Below are 20,110 nucleotides of genomic sequence, written 5' to 3' on the forward strand. Positions count from 1 at the left end.
TTTTTTTAAATAGCTAAACTGACCTAATTCGCCCAAATCTAATTACTAACATATATTTGACAGTATAAATTTGTATCTTTTAGATAGTAAATAGCCTGTTGATTTGAGGAGAACCCTTTTTAAGTACAGCGCTGTTGTTATGACACCGTTCCAACAGCCTTTCTCGGCATAGAGGACACCTGAGTAAGTACCCATATGTCTGTCACACGTGCTTGTCCAATTCTTAGTTTGTCAAAATCACTGATTCGTGCCGCGGATAATTATCGATCGTTGAATTCAGCACGGGTGGCATTATGTCTTTTAATTTTTCATTTGTGATGTCCCACTGAACTTGCCAATTTCTATTTCTTAAAATCAATAGTACGCACAGGAATGACCGTTTCAGAAGTAGTAATGGTAGCTAGTTTAGCAGCCTGATCAGCTCTTTCATTGCCGTACACATCTATGTGACCTTGAAACCAGACGAAAGTCACTCCTTGGCCAGGAACATCTAGTTCAAAAATTCAATAGTAAGGACCATTGGGTCTGCCGAGAGTTTAACCCCGGAAAGCCATTATCGCATTTAACGAATCTGTCAACACTATCGATTTCTTATGATGCTTATCTTTTACTAGCTTTAGAGCCTGACAAAGTGCATACGTCTCTGCCATGACGTAGATGTGTAATAATGGAGTGTCCAATTCAATAAGTTAATTCTCAACAAAGCGTAGCTTCTCTGATTTAAAGCAGCTCTTTTTTCGTTGAATCGCTGTAATTCAACTAGGAATTAAAATACGGCAGTTTTGTTATTACAATTAGATTCATTGCACATTCTACCATCAACTTTGCTCCTAGATACTTATACTATAATAACAATGGTTGATCTCAATTCGAATAATGACTGGCCGTACTATTATTTTTAATTAAAATTTACGACATAAAATTACATGAATTAAGTTTATTCTAGAAGAATATTATGTTTAATTTCGTGATTATCTCTATTACAAAATATTGAAAAGTAGAGGAAACAATCTTTACAATGTCCACTTTCGGACTCTTTTTTTTGTTTTATTTTCAATATTTTAAGGTTTATAATTCTTATATAACAAATTACAAACATTTTAGACAAAGTGATAGGTTTAGGGCGTTGCCCTTTAGATTGTGCTTCTACATTCTCACACTATTATTTTCATAACAGTACAAGTTTATTAGAATTATTTTTAAAGTTTTCTTTTTTATTTATAATAGAATCAAAAAAGCGACAGCAGTATTATGGATAATTACCCCTCTTTCCACAAGAGTTTTTAAGTGCATTTGAAAGCAACAACTACTTAATTACGATTCAATTTTACTTTAGTAAAATCCAGAGAAAATGAGCCAAAATTGTTTGCTTTTGTGTTCTAAGAACAAGCTAAAATAATTGAACTGTTTATTATTAACAATCATTATTTTGGAGCCGATACTTTTGCATTAACATAAACACATTGAGTTAATTATGTAATTAGATGATGTTAAAGATAGTTTTAAACGTTTTTGAAACAAGTTAAAGGTGGTTATTTAATTAACATGTATTTTCTTTCAATAATTAGAGGCAAAGTTAAAGTAGTGAAGTAAGATTAGGGAACAGATAGCGAGTGGTTAGTGCACTTGACTTTCACAAGGAGATTCAAGGTTTGAATTCTAACTGCCCTTGATATTATCTTCTTAGAAGTCTTTCAGATTGTGCCCGGTAGATGGAAGTGTTGTCTGTAGAGAGAAAACTGTCCAAAAGCCGGCACTAAAAAAAGATTTGGATGCAGATAAGATCAAATGTTGATGCGCCTTAAATAAAAAAAAAAAAAGTCTAGAAAAGTAGCTGTTCTTCATTATTAGGAAAAATGTTTAAGGTTTTCAAAAAGGCCAATTCGTTTGTAATAAGAGTTGGTACTGAAATGATACTGAAACAAAGTGGTACTTCTGGAAGAGGAATTTTGACCGCTAAGTTATAATCGGGATCCACCCCAAAAAATTAACTTATTTCCGTTTTTGGTACATTAAATGCATAAAAATAGTTTTTTAAACAATTAATGTAAGAAAGAAATATGGAAGCTTAGAGCAGTGAACACGTGAACAGAGTAAATGATAGATTTTACACTGTCTTATTTTTAACGGTTTGTTTTGAACAATTTATGATGTAAGATAATGAATGTGTAAGAAGGGAATCTGATACAAGCTTGTGTACAGACTTTTTTTATCATTAGATATAGGAACATGAAAATATGGGATAATATGAGTTATACATCAAGTGTTATGTTCCTTAGCGATACTTCAGTGCGTTAAGCGTTCATCATAGATACTGCCTGATCACTTAACATTGATTGTAACTTTCCTACAACTACAACTGATGAAAGTTTAATGTGGGTTATTAGATTCTCTATGGTGTAAGAAGGATGTAAGAAGCCGCCTCTTGGAAATTTATGGTTCAATTCACTTAATATAGAAATAAAACTAAAAGAAGAACAAGTTCTTAAGTGACTGTGATTTAGTCGGGATATAATACAGAACAGATTGTATGTTATATTATCGGGAAACAATCTTTAAAAAATATTCCCCCTTAAGATCTGATTCTAAATAATTTATGTATACCGCTATTTATGTTATAAACTAAGAAACTACATTCATCTAGTACGAAGAATTAGAACAGTATAAAATATAATCAAATGACAGGATTTATCGCAGGACTAGCCTTTTCTAGCTTCCTACTGAGAAAGTTAATTTAAATTCTATTAAAAAGGAAACAAAAATATGAGAATATTCTAAAAATAGTAGTTCGTTTTGATTAATAAATTACAGTTAATGCAGCTCAATAAGCAAAATACGATCCTTTCTGAAATATTTTGTAAAACTCTTACGATTTTTTCTTACTAAAATTTTCAAATTTATTTATATTTTTATAAAAGTTAGTAGACTTAATAATCAAATAATTTTACTATAATAAAACGACGTTTTAAATATTAGTTCTACCAAATTTACACAGGATGGCGACATATTAAAAAACAATATTACACTAAGATTACAGTCAGTGATTAAATAATAATTTTGAGGGAAATCAATATGAGGGAATGGTTCAGATTTTATGAATGTACTCACAGGAGATGCTGGCTCCAGCCCAAACCGGTGCATTAGATTCTCTTTTTCTAGATACCCTTCAACTTAATCCAATGGTTTCAGTATTCTAAACATGATTCTGTAATCTAATACTTGGATGATTAGATTCCGAGGAAGATGACCAGTTGGACATCTCCTCCAATTGGACTTGTGGTGGCACTTCTAGTTGAAGCACTCTTCCATGCCCGGCTTTTGATTATATCGTTTGGAGGTGGACCCCTTGGTTACAGCTTGAAGGCAAGGGTTTTTTAGTGCCAAAGCCTCAGCAATACGTGATCTTTACATTGTCAGACCTAGTCGTTTATAGACCCATGCGATGTATATGAATACTCAATTTACAAAGGCCCATCAAGGGGCCTACGATCTTTGAAATGACCTCCCATCCTTGGAGTATACTTACGCGAGTGGCTAATAATGAACTTTTTCGCAAATTTCTAGCCTGGGAATTCACTAGGTGCGTCTATGCTTTGTTGACTGCACGCATTTTGCTAAGCCATAAGTGGCTCAGGTTCTTAATGGGTACCATGTTTTTGATACCTATAATGAGTAATTGCAGGATAATAATAAGTTCTAGGTGCTAACTAACCTTATTCGAACACATTCTCTCAATAAATTACATTCACCCTAATAACTGAAACTACGTAGAGACAACTACCAAACACAACCATTTCTACATCTATACGTGCTTTATACTCTTAAATATATTTATTCAATATGTATATTTTATTGATTTAATAGTCCGCTATAATTATTAAAATATTAAAATAATATTAAATGTACTGTACTAATGTCTACCTACTTATTTCAGTCAGAATTAAATATGCTGCTAAAATTTTAAGTTTAATACAAAATTAACTTTGTATAGTATAAATTTTCCAAGCTTTTTTTTTTTTGCTTTCGCTTTTTCTCATTAATGATTGCAGGCTACTCACCTGAAGACCTCTTACTTTTGTCTGGACAATTTTCCAAAATGATTGCAAATGCATTTTGAGAAAGGGGAGAGGTAAACTTACTTCTTCTGAAGTTTGAAGCAGAACCATCTCATATAGTGTACATATCTAAAACAGTCTTAAGCGACAGACAAGCCTGTGAAACCCGTAAGTGGTTCTGCACCTATGGAAGGCGCTTATCCTATGCTCTTTATTTTGTCAACTACCTGTTGAAAAAGTAAAAGTATGTGGTGTGAAAAAGATAGTTTGAAGAAATGCTTGTCTTATTGTTCTAATTTTAGCAACAGCTTTAAATACGGTTTTTGTGGATATATTTAGTTCTCAACACAAATTTATATTGAATGAATAAACCAGGGACATTCTCGGCTGTTTATAGCGGAGGCACTGATTGTGGTAGGTTTAGTCATGTTATACTAGCTGGTAAGGAATAATTTATTGTTTTTGATACCTATAATGAGTACTTGCAGGATAATAATAAGTTCTGACCTTTAAGAAGATTTTCCGTTCGGTTGATGAAGGAAAAAAGGAGGCCGACTGTAAGAAAAAAACCTGACAGGCAAAAAGGACATACGAGTACGCACTATATTTAGTGTGAAGTTAGCCGTCTGACAGTTTAATATGAAATTAGTGTGGGATATTGAGCCGCTCTACTGAAATATCTTCCTGACACGCACCATCACATAAATTTATAAAACAGTGACTTCCACACGCACGCACTGCATGCAGCTATCATAGATTACATACAAAGTAATGCATATTCTAACTTTATTCCATAAAAATAAGGTCTCCTGTTAACAACAATATTAAATCTTTTAAAACCTTCTTCTAATATTGTCGTTAAATTGGTCAAATAACAGTTTCTTGCATTGAAATAATCCAGTTATTTGTTAATGGCGAGTTATTTGATATTTCATACAAATAGATAGGGTAGCAAATAATTCGTATACAAGCAAATGATCGTATTTTTAAGTCCAAACCCCAAGCCAGCAACAAACTTTTGGACGAAAACGGCCAACTGCTAGTGCCATTTTACTGAAAATTTCATTTTCCCCATACTAAGAGTGACTCTGGCCGAGTGTTTAACATTGTTAAGATGATGTTGACATGTCAGCATCTTGTCTAACATCTATTCTAGTCCTAAGAACTTAGCCTCCATGGTAAAAGGTACATTGATCCTTCCCAGCATAGACTGTTTCTAACTTTAGTTTTCTTCATGAAATAGACAATCATAGTTTTAAAGACTAGTTAACAACTCTAATCCCTTTACCTGTTATCCACTTTGTTTAGGACCCCTGAAATCAAATCAAGTAAAGGCCGTTGATTTAGTACCTGCAAGATAGACACATGCCCTAAGGTTTAAGTTGCCACCGAGGTAATTTTTAATTTTTATCCTGATGATCTTTTATCCAGCCCGCAGCACACAGAAATTGCCCATTTTTGCTCTAAAAAAAAATAACAGAAAACTCAATAAAAGCCATTTTGCTGGCTGCAATTTTTCCAACTCGTGTTAGGAACATCCTTTATCAAACTAACAAATACCAAATTGGTGATAGAACCGTAAATGCAGGCCCATCAAAGAGGTAACTCAACCTCATTTAAATGTGGATTCCTCGGAAAATGTTTCAAAATAGAATTATTAGACGTACACTTGTAAAAAATTTATGGAAACTTTACAAAAAAGTACCATTTTTTAAATAAAAAAAAGAAGGAGAGAGATAAATAAATCAGTAAGCATTCTGTTCAAACGATTTTCTAAATATTTGGAATTTGGTCTCATATTTAATGTCTATATTTTTATTATTATTGTTATTATTTATTTATTTTTATTTTTTGAGCGCCACTAATCAGTGGCTTGTCGACTAGGTTTATTCTAGAGAGCAAATTGCAAAACTTGGGTAGGATGCGGCATTTCTCAATTCGGGACAGAGATAAAAAGCTTTTCCGACATACCTTTTCAGCTCCCCATCGAATATTGGGGACTGCTTACTATTTCTATGCGGTGCAGGTCTTCAGCAGTAGGTCATGGCCAGATAGCATTTTGGACACAGGCAACACCCACCGATTGTGGGATATTCGCGGGAATTCCTTGCAAATAGTTTGTTTATTAACTTATAAAAGTTGCTGATTCACGAGAGAAAGAAACAATATTTTTAATATTTTTCAAAGGAATTGGTAATCTGGTTGCTCTTTGCTAGAGCCTACATCAGGTTAGCCTTCTCATTACCGTATACCGCTAGTGCTATTCAGTGTTACTATTTAAATTAAGAGACCGCTAGCTCGTAGTGTATGCTGGTAACGCTAGCTTCTTTCAAGCGCTGTCGACAAATGGTCTAATCTTATCGCCATAAGCTGAAAATGAAATTTATAGCACTAATATGACTGTTCATTAAACGTTAGTAGATCAACAGGTTTGCAATGAATGTAACATAAGTCGTTTTATTAAATTAGTTGGAGCCGTTTTAGAGACTCCTTCAAAAACTTGAAATTTGTATATATTGGTGAAATACCACTGTCAGTTGGCCAGTATTGTTCTAAAACAAATTGTTGAGTTTAGAGTGGCATCTAAGTTAAATATCGATTTGAAATTTTACAATTTTTAGTTTTTGAGTAATGTTAACTACAAACACACACTTACACATACATATGATAATTTGTAGTAACCAATTTTCGAACCAAGGAGGCTCCAAGAAATTATTTCTGGTAATAATGGAAAATCTGAGATTGTAATATTGCCTCCAAAGAGTAGCGAGAGAAAGTAAAAATGCGATGGGCAATTTTTAGATTGTTTAGAAGGATATAATTTATATACAATTAAATAAACGAGGCGCCACGGTAGCCATGCGGTTTAAGAGGCGAGACCTGCAAATCTAATATGCATTGTGTTACTGGGTTCGATTCCCGGTCTTGGCCATGGGTTTTATTTAATGGTAAAATGAGAAATAGTAAATAGCAATTATTTTTTCATCCTATAGAAATAGTAAAGTACGTTTGCTAATCGCCTTCGTCCACGACACTTAGTAAATGGTAGTTGGACGTTAAGCCCCGCCTGAATAAATAGGCGATTACTTTACTTTACTTACTTTAATTGAATAAACAGAGAAAAAAGTTTAAGGAAATGATAGGTGAAAGATTTCTGCTGTGGAGTATATGAGACAGATATAAAAAGAAGTTATGTACACAGAATCTGTTGTTACACGGGCTTCGCAGGAATAAATCTTATTAAAATTATCTTTTCATTGATACAGTAAATGGAAAACAATAACATTTATCTTGTTGAATTCATTGAGCTCCTCCTCTTATAATTACCGTTGAATCAACTAGGAAACAGGTAATCAAATATTAAAAGAAAAGGAAAATAGTTGTTTGATTTGATGACTGGTTTGGTGGGGATAGCCAGCTAAAGAAGCTACATATAAAGCTGACCTGGACATGATTGAGACTAGTAGCAAAAGGCAAAGGGCTAGGGATCTCACATAGTAACTATGGCCACCATTCAGTCATTCACCATGGTGAGTCGTACGTTTATTGTTGAAAATAAATAATTGGTCTTTTACATCATCTCATTTATTTTTTTATAATTTATTGCAATCATATTTATGGAGGGAGTCGTTACTCAACATGAATGTAACCAGATAAAAATTATACATTAATTAAACACAGAATAATAAATTAGGAATACTTTTCAATGAAGTGACTATTTGCTTACATTTTAATGCGCTTCCTTTTTCCTTTTTTTTTTTAAATTAAAAATTCTCGCCTTGATATACATACTTTGTGCTTTTATAGTTCTTATGCACCGCCCTGACGTTTCTGGCCCCTGGAGAAACATTCTTCATGTACAGCAACAAAAAATCGTAAGTACATTTTTAATTTACTGTTCTATATATTTATTAAAGCCATTTTAAATAAACTTATTACTTAGGACGTGTAAATTTACTTTTCAAGAAAAAAAAGATTAACAATTTTTTCAGTAAAAAATGCATTTATCATTATATTATAATAATAAGTAATAACTTCTTCCTTTAAAAAAAACAGATATTTTTTCTCACAGTATTAACAAAAAATCTGATACATCTAATTTTAAAAAAACAAGTTGAGAAAATGTTTAAATTTATCCAGAAGACAAACAGAAAAAGGTACTGGTGGTCGTGGTCTAATACAAGAAGTTAAATCACATTTTATAGATAAATACACTTTGAAATGAAATGGTTTTTCACTTAAGTGCACATAGATAAGTTGACTCTGAATTCAGTTGAATGAATAAATTCATTTCCTTTTTTCATTCTGCTAATTTCATTATCCAAATGCTCACCAATCAAAGTGAATCAACTGATTATTATAATATTATTTTATTTCATGTCGTTAATTCCAAGATTATTAAAACTTTAGTAGATTAGTGCACTCTCATAATTATTATTTCACTTTTTTTATTCACAATAAAATGTTGTTTAAAGCAGCAGTGCTTTTTTATTACTTTAATCTCTTCAGTCATTAAAAATGTATACCTTCTTTTATTGCTGGTTTCTACTTCAAAATTTATTCGAGCTATAACATTGCACTGCGTTCTTTCAAGATTTAATGTACCTCCTTAGGGTACGAGGTTAGTCCTTACAGCACCCGGTCCAGTCCATCAAAGAAATTTTATGATCAGAGAGAGTTTATCATCATCAAGCGTCTGGTAACTTCATAATGATCTTCCAGTCAGTGAAAAGATGTATTGGAATTTTCTCCATTCTCTCTCAGAAACTGCAAGTGCCATCGCGTTTCCGACCTAGCTGCTTGAAGTGCCATTTCATTGTATCGACAATGCCCCGTGAGGAAACCTGCCAGCTTGTCAACGAGCTCAGATCTGTACCAGATATAGCTGCCCAGGCCAAGTTGCGCGGCCTTCTTCCTCACATCAGAGAGGCCGGTCCAGAGCGTAGCTCTGTAGATTTCTTCTTCCGCCTTCTCCTCCCACTTTAAGTTCTCCCAGAGAAAACCGTCACCTACCCCGCAGAAGAATCCATAAAAGGGGTTTTTGGCTCCTTATTAATTCGTGATTTAAAAAGAGATTGTTAAACTGACTCATAATTCATATATAATAATTTATAACATAAACATAATTGGTGACTTTTTTAATGATGATTCTACTCATAGTAGTGCAGGGATTGAAAAAATAATTACGAATGCTACCCAACTCATTAACAATTCAAAACTCCCCAGTTATCTTAATACTTAACGTTTAATTCAAATCTTCTAGCTGTCTATAGATGAACATATCACCACACTCTTCTGTATCCCATCATATAACTGATATTTTTTTAATAATAATCATCGGAGTTCGTAAGAATACTTCTTAAAGTTAATTATAATACACTCACATTTTTTTTTTTCTCTTGTTTGGTATAGTAAAGAACTTAACACCCCCAAATTGTTGTGGCTAAGTTTTAAGTACATATTCATAGTAACCTCCCCATGAACGATTCAAATATTTAAAAACTATAACTGCTTGAATAACAATAATAATTTGTTAATTGGTGTGGTGTCTAATTACACATCAAAAGTAGGCACTTGAAGGTAAAGAAATATATAATATTATTAAACATTATTGTGAAATACTTTCGCTGGCTGCAATTCTTCTCATACAATTTCTTTAAAAATGAAATTTTTACTAAATCTTTATTGCTGTAGGGAGAAAAAAAAATAGGTTGTAGGTTAGTAGAATCTTTATAAACTTCAATTTAAATTTAATCAAAGGGTCACAGCTCTTCAGCACCACCTAAATATTACAAGTAAAACGTCACAACTGTAGGATGGAACCTTAGCTAATGCTTTCCTAAACAAATAGGCAAGAATTTATAGCAAAATAGTCCATTATTATTTTATATGAGTGTAATAACTGATAGCTGGATTCAAATTCAGATGAAGAGTATGAATGATGCTATCAAAGCCCCTTAAATTTCGTTTTTCAGGAGTAGAATTTAAAGTAAGTATTACCTGTTATACCATTAACGCTAGAATAAATAATGTAATACTATTTTTACACATCTCTTCTATTTACTATTAAGACAAAACAGTTCTACATATGAATAACTTAGTTTTAAATATCTCAAGTTATATGCATACATATTTATTTATAACTATTAAATAGAAATATAATGAAGTGGAATAACAAAATTAAGATTCAGTTTTTAGAAACACTGAATCTAACATTGTGGCCAAAATTTTGTATTGTTTAGAAAATTAATAAAAATATTTTATTAGATTTTATTCCTCAGGAGATAAATCTATGCAATGATTTTTGGTATTTGTTTAATATTGATATTTACTTTCCTTGCTTGTCTACAGGAGTTCTGAAAGGGCAACTCTACCATCTATACAACAACAATATTACCGTGACATCAATCCAGCAATGGCTGGACCCATGCCTTGGGCTGCACCTCAGCAGTACGCTTTTGACGGTGCAGGGCCGGTTACAGTTGCTCTACCTGTAGCCGTGCCAATTCAAGCTCAGGTGAGAATCCTAAAAAAAAAGTAATTCAAATTAATTTTCCGCTTAACATTAAGTTGGCGTACTTTAAACTCAGTATCTCAACTGGGATACTCAACTCACATACTCAACTGAGTATCAGAGTAAGTTTATTGGAACAAGTTTTTTTTTTCTTTACTATTCTTGGAAACTTGCTCCTAAACGCAAAACGATATTTGTTTCAAATAATTTTAATAGAAATGTAACTATCTAACAGAAATAATAATTCTATTTACTTTTTTCTTTTGCCTTCGGTAGAATCTTTTTCCACTCTCTCCTTTAAGCAGTATTTGAAACATTATAACTGTGATATTTTTGAAGGTATTGAAAGAAATTCATGTTCTGAAAAATTTAGTTTGAAAATACCGTTGTATTAAACTCTGTGACCTTCACAGAAGTATCTTCCACAACAGTGTCCTTATCTTAATGGTGCAAATTGAAGCTACAAGTTTCGGTAAGATCTATGATTGTACTAACTGTTGTTAGGTGACATAGTTACTGTGTTGTAGCGCTTTAATTTTAAAAATGTGATTTATTTTATTTTTTATTTGAAAGTTTAAAGTTACACAGTGGGCGGGGAAATGTATGAAAAGAAATGAAAGTTTAAGTTATTAAGTAATAAGTTCTATGATGCAGTCATACCGTTCAGCCTGGCTATTTATTAGAGTTTGTTCTCATTCCTACAACCGTACCACTGTTATTGCTTATTGAAAGCATTTGAAACCATTAATAATTGCCTCAGACAAAGTCATGGAGTGTAAAAATCAAAATTTTAATTTTTATGGGACCACAAAACATTTAATCCGGTGCAACTCACTTTAGAATATTTGACACTATCCCAATTATATAAAAGAGAAATTGTACAAAGTATAGAAAGAATTCAATGTTGACATTTTGTTTGGAAATGACTTAGGTTACTATGTATTTTCGTAAAATAAGTAAACAAGCGACAATGTTACTTTTAAAAGAATAGCCTTACTGAGAAGAGCAAATAAAATAAGTAGCCTAAATAGCCTGACTATCTCTCAGCTGAGTATCTTCTAGGAGAGTATTATAGTGGTTAAGGTCACTAAATTATTCCTTAAGACAGGGGGAAAAGCTATTTAATGAATGTTTAATTCTATTACTCGTTTATTGGTTTTAAGTGGTGTAATTAAAGGTCACGGATGAATAAGATATTCCCAAGAAGCTAGTGAACTTGACAGAAATGACCATGGAAAAGATTCCCGTACAGTGGCGCCTAACAGCAGAAGAAATAACGAAGTTAAGAGAATTGCGCTCCTGTCATCAAAGTCGTAAAATCAACAATAAGACAGCCATCTGAGAATTTATTCTAAAAGCATTCCAGTAATTGCCTTAGTTGATAATAATTTAGATTTAGTTTAAGCTCGCAATATCTATAAAAAGTCATAATCATTAGGTGTTTGGTCTTATTAATAAGTAAGTATTTATCTCCCGTCAAATATAACAGTTTTTTTTTTGTAAATTAGCCTTTAACTTTAGGCCCTTCACTCTACAACCAACTTTAAGAAGTCTTGGATCGAATAGCATATATCAAGTCAATTCATCTGTATTATTCAGAATGAGGAAACCCGTTGTTTAACATTTTCTCGGAGAAATATATGCCGAAAATTATGATCATCTCTGCTAGCAGTAACATGGGCTTAATATTTTAAAAAAGTAGTTAACAGCAGAACCATAAAAATTCCAAATACATGCTGAAGTCAATAAGACAACGTCTAAAGAAGAAGGAACAGTTCAAATTGGCGAACATCCATTCCAGAAAAGTGCCATTTTTCAAATAACTTTAGATAATTATTGGAAATAAAGTTGTGACAGAGGAATTTAAATTAGCGGCAATCGGTGTTTACAAGGGTCGACTAAGGAATGCGTTGTGGAAGGAAGCGTAGAACGGTGGGTAGAATGGTGTGGTGGGTGTTTAAGCAGGACCCCAAAAGTGGAAAATAATATGTACACTAATCTATAATTTTTATTTTAAATTTGTTTTTGCAGATACATTTGGAAATAGTGTGAGAATTGGAATTCGAAATAAAGGAAATTAAAATTTGAGAAATGTTATCAAAAAAATATTTGTTTATTTTCTCTTCAGAATAAAAAAAAAAAAAAAAAATTTGCTTGTGAGGAAAATGAGGTTGCTGTTAATCTTAAACTGTTTAAAGAAATAACTTATTAAGCTAAATCTAAAAGTCACTAACGTGCAGCATCACTGGACTAAAAAGTCCAGACCAAAGTAATACCAATTTTTTAACACTAGAATAGAGAAATCAGAAGTAATGTTTGATTATCACTGGAAAAGGCCTGGTTTTAAGTACTTCACTAATAAAGAAAGTGTTTTAAAATATGTTTTTAGTAATCTCTGTCGCATTAGGAATGTCTGAGATAATGTTTAATTCTTGGTTCTATTGTTACAGATGGCGCCCATGCCAGCGACTTTGAAAGGGACAGTGCATAATGTTCAGCTGGTGCCTTGTTTGTGCCCAGTTTCCAAGGATATTGAACCAATTCCAATTCCACAGTCCTCTTCCTCGTCGTACATTGTGCAGAGTGGGCCAGTCCAATCAACAGCTACTTGATTTCTTTGCACTAAGATTTGCATGGAATTTACCTCTACTTAACATGAAACAAAAAAGACTGAATTTAAGACTGTTTAATTTATATAAATTATTCAATTAAAGATGTTGTGTGATTATTCTTAAAAATAACTAATTTATATCCCTTCTAAATTTTATTATTAAGTGAATCAAGATTCCAAACTATTTGTGAAAGTTCGTCAATAGATTTTTGTACAGGCCAAAGAAAACAACAGCCGACATAAACTTACAATGAAAATAAATTAAAATTAATAAAATGCCGGTGTGTTGTTTTAAAAGTTCCGCTGTAACAATAATGTATATTTATTTATTTTGGTAGATTCCAGGTTTATAAACTATTTTAATTGCATCTATTAGAGTGATTCCTGCAGCAATTAAGTAGAAAGATTAGGCATGAGGTAGGTATTTATTGTACAATAACTCAGTTCGGACATACCTTGGAACTTTTTAGCCAAGAATTGCTGGTCCCGAGTAGCTAATGAATTGATGTGTTTAAAAGAAATACACAGTTTTGAAATAAATAAAATTTTAAGGAGTTTGCCACCAATTTTTATCCATCAAATTTATGTTTTTTCATTGTCACGAAACACCAAAGAAAATAATGATTTTTGGTGCATATACAAAAAATATAATACACCTTTCCAAAATTAACACTTTTTTTAAAAATAACAAGGCTTTTAAGAACTCATTTTAAGAAAAAAGTAAGGACTTAGATACTACTAAAGCCTACCCTAATTCCACAAATGAAATTTGAGGCTCCGCGTTATTAGTTTACAAGCAGTCATTGTTTAATATTGGTTTTAATCAGGATTAGGCGAATAAGTTATTTCTTTAAACAGTAGACAAGATTTGTTGCCACCTTTTTTAAGGAATGGTGTGAAATATTTTATAGAAGAAAAACTCTTAGATTTTAGATCTAAAATTTTGAATTTTCCTTTCACCTTAGCTGTTTTACTGCAACACTGCGAAAAAGAACATTAAATTCTTTTATTCGTCCGGGATATTTCAGTACAGTTTCTAACCAAGAAAACTTCTCAAAAAAGCAAGATTAGTCTGAATTGAATTGTCCCCAGTCAGTAAATAATCCGCACATTGATTATTCCAATACTATACTTAGTTTTTTTTCTTATTCTTTTATCACAAGATATATTTATCAACTGATTCTGACTTTATTTTGGCTAACGAAGATTATGAAAATATACCTATTCATTAAATTCAAGTTCATTCATGCACCTAGGAACTTGAGTACCAAGATAATTTCCTCCCTACACATACTTAAAGATTTTTTTCATCTTCTTAATAAGTGCTGCTTTTTTTTTTTTTTGCTTAATCTTACCTGTGTAACAGGCTCTAGTAGAACCCTAGTCTGGCTAGATTATACCTCAAGTAAATTATGGGTCAGGTTAATTTATTCTAGGGCTATAAATGTGTATAGGTCAATTCATACCTCTCGGAACAGATTATTGCTATAAATATCTTAGTGGAGATATACAAAAATAACATGGTATTTTAAATATATTGTGAGGTTCTTCCTCGTAAGTGATTAATTGAGAAAGCTAACTGACTCAAATTTTAAAACTAATTAAATACACCGACTTTTATTACTTTAGCCAGGAAACGGTAATCAATAAATTCCAGGTATCAACAGAATTCCGCAATGATCAAAGGTTACTATTACTAAGTAGTGGTACAACTTCTAATTGTTTTTAAATTACATTTAAAGTTAAAGTATCTAAAACATTATAAAGCAAAATATGATACTACTCAAAATACTATTAAGAGGTCATAAAGTTCTGAAAACTAATCTTCCAAGACTAACAAGTCATCGCAATAATTTTACAGTGAAAACATGAATTAAAATGTTTATCACGTTATCAGGCTGATAATATCAGCTTGATGGCATGTGAACTTGTTGACTTTAAATCGTATCTTACGAGATAGATCAATCAATCCTTGGTATCACCGAATTTTGTGTGGATGATAATGTCGCAACTCATCAGATTTGCTGTAGCCATCGTTGCGCAGACTTCATCGTGAGAGGTGTTAGAAATATTCACACACACTCATTCACATTTTGGTTCAAGTATTCCATTTTTTTTTTGCCAAATCAGAGTTCGTGAGGTAAATAACTTTATGTCTGAGAACAAGCTTCTACAACTTATAACTTTACTTTTATCCTTAACAAAAACTTACAGTTTAAAATGTTAAGTATAAGGGTTGATTAAACGCCAAAAGGTACACAAATCAGCAAGTACCCAACTTCATTAATTCATTAATATTTACGTAATTTTACTGCATTAATATTCATTAATATTTTTTAGAGTTTATTAGATGTCACAGACCCTTATGCTGGCCATTTTCGTCTACAAAATATATGTTCAAGTAGCACTGTAGATTGACTGTAATATCTAGTTATTTATAATAATCAAACTGTTAATTACAGGTTAAAAAGAAAAATAGCTGTGTGTTATTTGTGCTCACGAATATTTCGGTAAGACGAATTCAAGACAGTAGCCGACTCTAACTTCGTATTTTTCTACTTTAACATGCATGTACATATATATGTGATTTATCTTAAGTATAACAAAAAAATATTATAAATGAAGTGGCCAGCATAAGGGTCTGTGACATCTAATAAACTCTAAAAAATATTAATGAATATTAATGCAGTAAAATTACGTAAATATTAATGAATTAATGAAGTTGGGTACTTGCTGATTTGTGTACCTTTTGGCGTTTAATCAACCCTTATACTTAACATTTTAAACTGTAAGTTTTTGTTAAGGAGATTTTTGTACCTTTTGGATAGATTTTCCTTTTTGTCTATTTTGCAAAGATACATATCTGCTTTACAGATTTTTTTAAATTTGGAATAAGCAATTCTATCATTATAACCTGATAAGGTGTTAAGTCGGAACCGTAACTTCCACTGGAGAGATCTTTTTAAAGAATGATTATAGTTGCGGTCCCTCAAACCATGCTCAATAACAATTTTTTTTGAAAAAGCGTTTTGAATAACATAGGAAGGTATTTGTACGTAAATAGCAAAATTAAACTGCGTTTTCAGTACTTCCTTTTAAGAAAAGTAAGAAAAATAAACTGCGATTGCAGTACTTCTAGGCAAAGAGGCAAAGATTTTTTAATCGAACGACAATTCATTGATTTAAATTGGTTCACTCATTGATGTTTTATTAAACGATTGCAGTATTTCCTCTTAGTAGGTGCAAGAGCTTGATGGCACTTCACAGCGAAGTAGAGGAGCTTTAACAACTTATTCGAGCTGAATTTTATCAAAATCGGACTAAGCGTTGTAGAAATATTGGTAATAATAGTTTTAGAAAGGGCCTTACTTGGGTGGGGCGAACTCCCCTCTTTATGAGGCACAGCGTTCAGACTTTTAAAGTGCAAATCTGTACAAAATTTCGATTCGACTGACACTTCATTCATGACAATCGGTTCACGAGTCGATAATTTGAAACGATTGCTATACTTTCCCTTAACAAGTGTAAGAGCTGATCGCCGCTTTAATGTTACGTAGAGGAGCTCTAACTCTATCATCCTACCAAATTTTTTCAAAATCGGGCCAAGATTTACAGAGTAATTAGTAATAATAATTTTGGAGGGGGCCTTACATAAAGGGGGCTAATTCCTCTCCCATTCGATGTACAGCCCCAAAAGGCACATCTACATAAAATTCCGAATCGAATGACACCTCATTCATGAAAATCGGTTCACGCGTTTAGGCGCTACGTTGTTTACAAAAAAGGTAACAAGAACAACAACAACAACAAGAAGAACAAGAACAAGAACATTTTTTGAAAAAGCCGTTTTTGCTCATTTTCGGCAACTTTTTTCTCGAAACCTATTAGATCTGGGTTGTTGCAAAAAAATTACTGTTACAAAAGAGGATTTGCCCTATATTTTAAAGAAAATTTGGGAATTTTATCTTTTATAGAAAAAGAAAAAAATTTGTCAAAGTTGGGTTTTTTTCAACGTTACGCTTTTTTGTGCAGTTTTTGATGGTCAACCCTTATACAACTGTCCTACCGGACAGTTTTAATGTAAGAGTCATAATTTGTTTATTATTAGGTCGATTCTCTGACGAAGACTACGGATAAGAATAGCGAAATATTTGAGATTCAAGTTTATAAACTTAAGTTTTAGAATCTACCCAGACCAATATTTTATTTGGAATAGTTTATTTATTTGTTTAACTTTCTTCAAATAAATCAGAAGGTATTTGACTTGCATGTCCTCAGAAGCTCCTACATTCCACAAAAAAACCGAGGCAAATGTTAACAAACGAAAGTTGAGGGTATCTTGAATGGCAACAACAATTATCCTTGCCAAATAACTTTAAATAGAAAAGAACAAGATTTGGCTCCGACGTTTTGACGACCCTTGCTTCCACTGTGATTACTTTCTACATTTCCATTAATGAAAATTTATTAATTTTATAAAATTATTTATTTTTATTCTTTTAGAAAATTCAATCAATGCAACAGATAGCCACAAAAATAATTCCTTCAGGATAAAATTTATGTCTTTTAGAAAGTTTTATTTGATTTTTCACTTTGTAAAATAACAAAAATTAATTACATTATTTTCATAAGCAATAAATAAATTTTTAGCAATAAATAAAATGGCCAACAGATAATTTTGGTAAAACGACAGATCAAACTCCTTCTTTATTGGTTTATGTTATTAATGTCTTAATTGAGTTACAAATAAATAATAATTTTCAAAATTTTTGAAAATAAAAACAGAAAGGAAGATGGTTAGGTTAGAAACTTAAAAGGGTGCATGTCTGTGGTATGCAACATTTTGGATTGTAGAAATTGAATCTGATATGTGTTTGTAGATTTGGGAGTCCCGTACCTTCATACGGGGGGGGTTAGGTATGAAAAATATCTGGTACCTAGTATGAAATAAAGTGTCTGACTGTGCTAATTGAATTTGGAGTGTTTGTCTAACTGTCTTTTTAGTAACTTACTTCAGTTATTTTAAGTGGTTTTTGAGAATTCCATGTTAATCGTCTGTCTAGATGGAGTCCTAGTTTTCATACTTATATGACTATTGTAAGAGGAATATGGTTAAATAAGTAGCGGGAAGGATTTTTAGGTTTAATGTTAAGATCAGCTAGTTGAATTTGTTTCGTTTGACTTCTATTCTTCACTTCCTTAGCCAGGGTTCTAGGATGTTAACGTGAGCTTGGAGATGACGAGTAGCCATGACAGGATCATTGCTAGGGGAGAGGATGGCCGTATTATCGGTGAAGGTGAAAATGTTGGTGTTAGGTTGTAGAGGATATCCGGCCGTGTATACTGAATATAAAAGAGGAGCAAGTATGTTCCCTTGTGGGCACAAGCAAAGATAGGAAATATAGGAGAAAAGGAAGTGCTTTGGACGACCAGGATTAGCAATCTGCAGGATATGATCTAAGGATGAAATAGTTAGTAAAGGATGCTCTTGAGCTTCTACAAGAGTCCGGATGCCGTACCCGATCAAATGCTTGAGAAATGTGGAGGACACTGTTTACATTACATTCCCACAAATACTTTTCATTAAAAATATTAATAAGGTCGCTGATTTTGATTTATTCCTTCTAAGAACGCAGGATAAAGTTTTGCCGTTCTGAATGAATATATGTACATATTTAAAACCCACCAAAGCACCAAATGACCCAAACAACTAAAGACCAATTAGTCTCCTCAGCACAATTAGTAAGATCTTTGAGAGAATATTACTAGTTAGAATCAATCGTCATCTGGATTCTAATCATATCATCAAAGAAAAGCAGTTTGGGTTTAGGTCAGGATTATACACTACCGCCCAATTAGCCAGAGTTGTAGACGATGTCACCGAGGCCTTTACTCAACGCAAGCCCACTGGCATGATTCTGATGGACATTCACAAGGCGTTTGACACCGTCTGGCACGTTGGAATAATGTACAGATTGATTGAATCTAATTTCCCTCCTTACATTACTAAAATTATTCACTCATAACTAACAGAAAGTTTCGCGTCTCATTAAATTCATCCTTGTCTCTTCCTCATGAAGCAACCGCTGGAGTGCCTCAGGGCTCAATAATAGGACCGGTCTTGTTTCTTATTTACTTCAACCCAATGTCTCGACCGAAGGATGTTCGACTGGCATTGAAGGCTGATGACGTCGAAGCTGATGCTTTGTCCTGGAGATTGGACACGATAGTTAACACGATAGGCTTATTAGGGCCATGTCATGTATGGACAGATTTTTCACCAAGTGGAAAATAAAAGTTAATAAAAAAAGTGGCGTAATTATTCTTGTTTAAAATGGAAAGTAAATTTGATAGGGGTTACAAAATTATTGTCTTTTTTTAATTTTTTTTAATAAAACAAGCTTTCCCCAAAATAATGTCGTCTCCGTGATCAAAGAGGAGAGAATTTTACTATAGTACTATTTACAAACAATATACTGGACATTTAAATCTAAAGAGAAGGCACGATATCCTTTACACAATAATCATTTAATTTATGTATATAAACATATGGAGTTTTGCTAGCAGTTTCGCCAGTTGAGGTCATTCTTCGGGGTCATTCATGTACATTTCTGGAAATTCATAGTTTCACTCTCAACTAATATTCCGAATGAATATTTGACCCACAAAGTTATATTCCATTATTTCCTCATTATTTTCGCTATTTTACGTTTTTTTAAATGATATAGTCGCTAACCTTTTAAAGGATCTGGGATTTTGATTTTATATACCTACTATAAAATAAAATTTAAAAAAAAAACACTTTCGTTTCGATGAAGATGGACAAAATAAAAACGATGGCTAAAATGCACTTCGGAAAAAACTTTGGTCCTATTATCGGAATGAGTTTATGTGTAAATCATGAGTGCAAGTAGTTAACAAGTAAGGAGT

The 20,110-nt window shown here is 32.4% G+C and overlaps 1 protein-coding gene across 1 annotated transcript; it reads left to right on the forward strand.

Annotated features, from left to right (window-relative positions):
• The first annotated feature begins 6,308 nt into the window (after positions 1-6,308).
• Positions 6,309-13,437, forward strand: LOC141449367 (uncharacterized). Its single transcript, XM_074118753.1, has 4 exons — positions 6,309-7,585; positions 7,863-7,930; positions 10,407-10,572; positions 13,020-13,437. The coding sequence occupies exons 1-4, from the start codon at positions 7,559-7,561 to the stop codon at positions 13,179-13,181; spliced, it is 423 nt and encodes a 140-aa protein (XP_073974854.1). The 5' UTR covers positions 6,309-7,558; the 3' UTR covers positions 13,182-13,437.
• Positions 13,438-20,110: the final 6,673 nt, after the last annotated feature.

This window comes from Rhodnius prolixus, unplaced genomic scaffold, assembly GCF_049639745.1.
Source record: "Rhodnius prolixus isolate KJV_2025 unplaced genomic scaffold, Rpr scaffold_2, whole genome shotgun sequence".
Classification (NCBI taxonomy): Eukaryota; Metazoa; Arthropoda; class Insecta; order Hemiptera; family Reduviidae; genus Rhodnius; species Rhodnius prolixus.

Excerpts from the sequence above, each read along its gene's own strand:
- LOC141449367 (XM_074118753.1), top strand. The coding sequence starts at position 7,559 with ATGGCCACCATTCAGTCATTCACCATG. Across the intron at positions 7,586-7,862 it reads CCATTCAGTCATTCACCATG|TTCTTATGCACCGCCCTGAC; the intron begins GTGAGTCGTACG and ends GTGCTTTTATAG. Across the intron at positions 10,573-13,019 it reads CCGTGCCAATTCAAGCTCAG|ATGGCGCCCATGCCAGCGAC; the intron begins GTGAGAATCCTA and ends CTATTGTTACAG.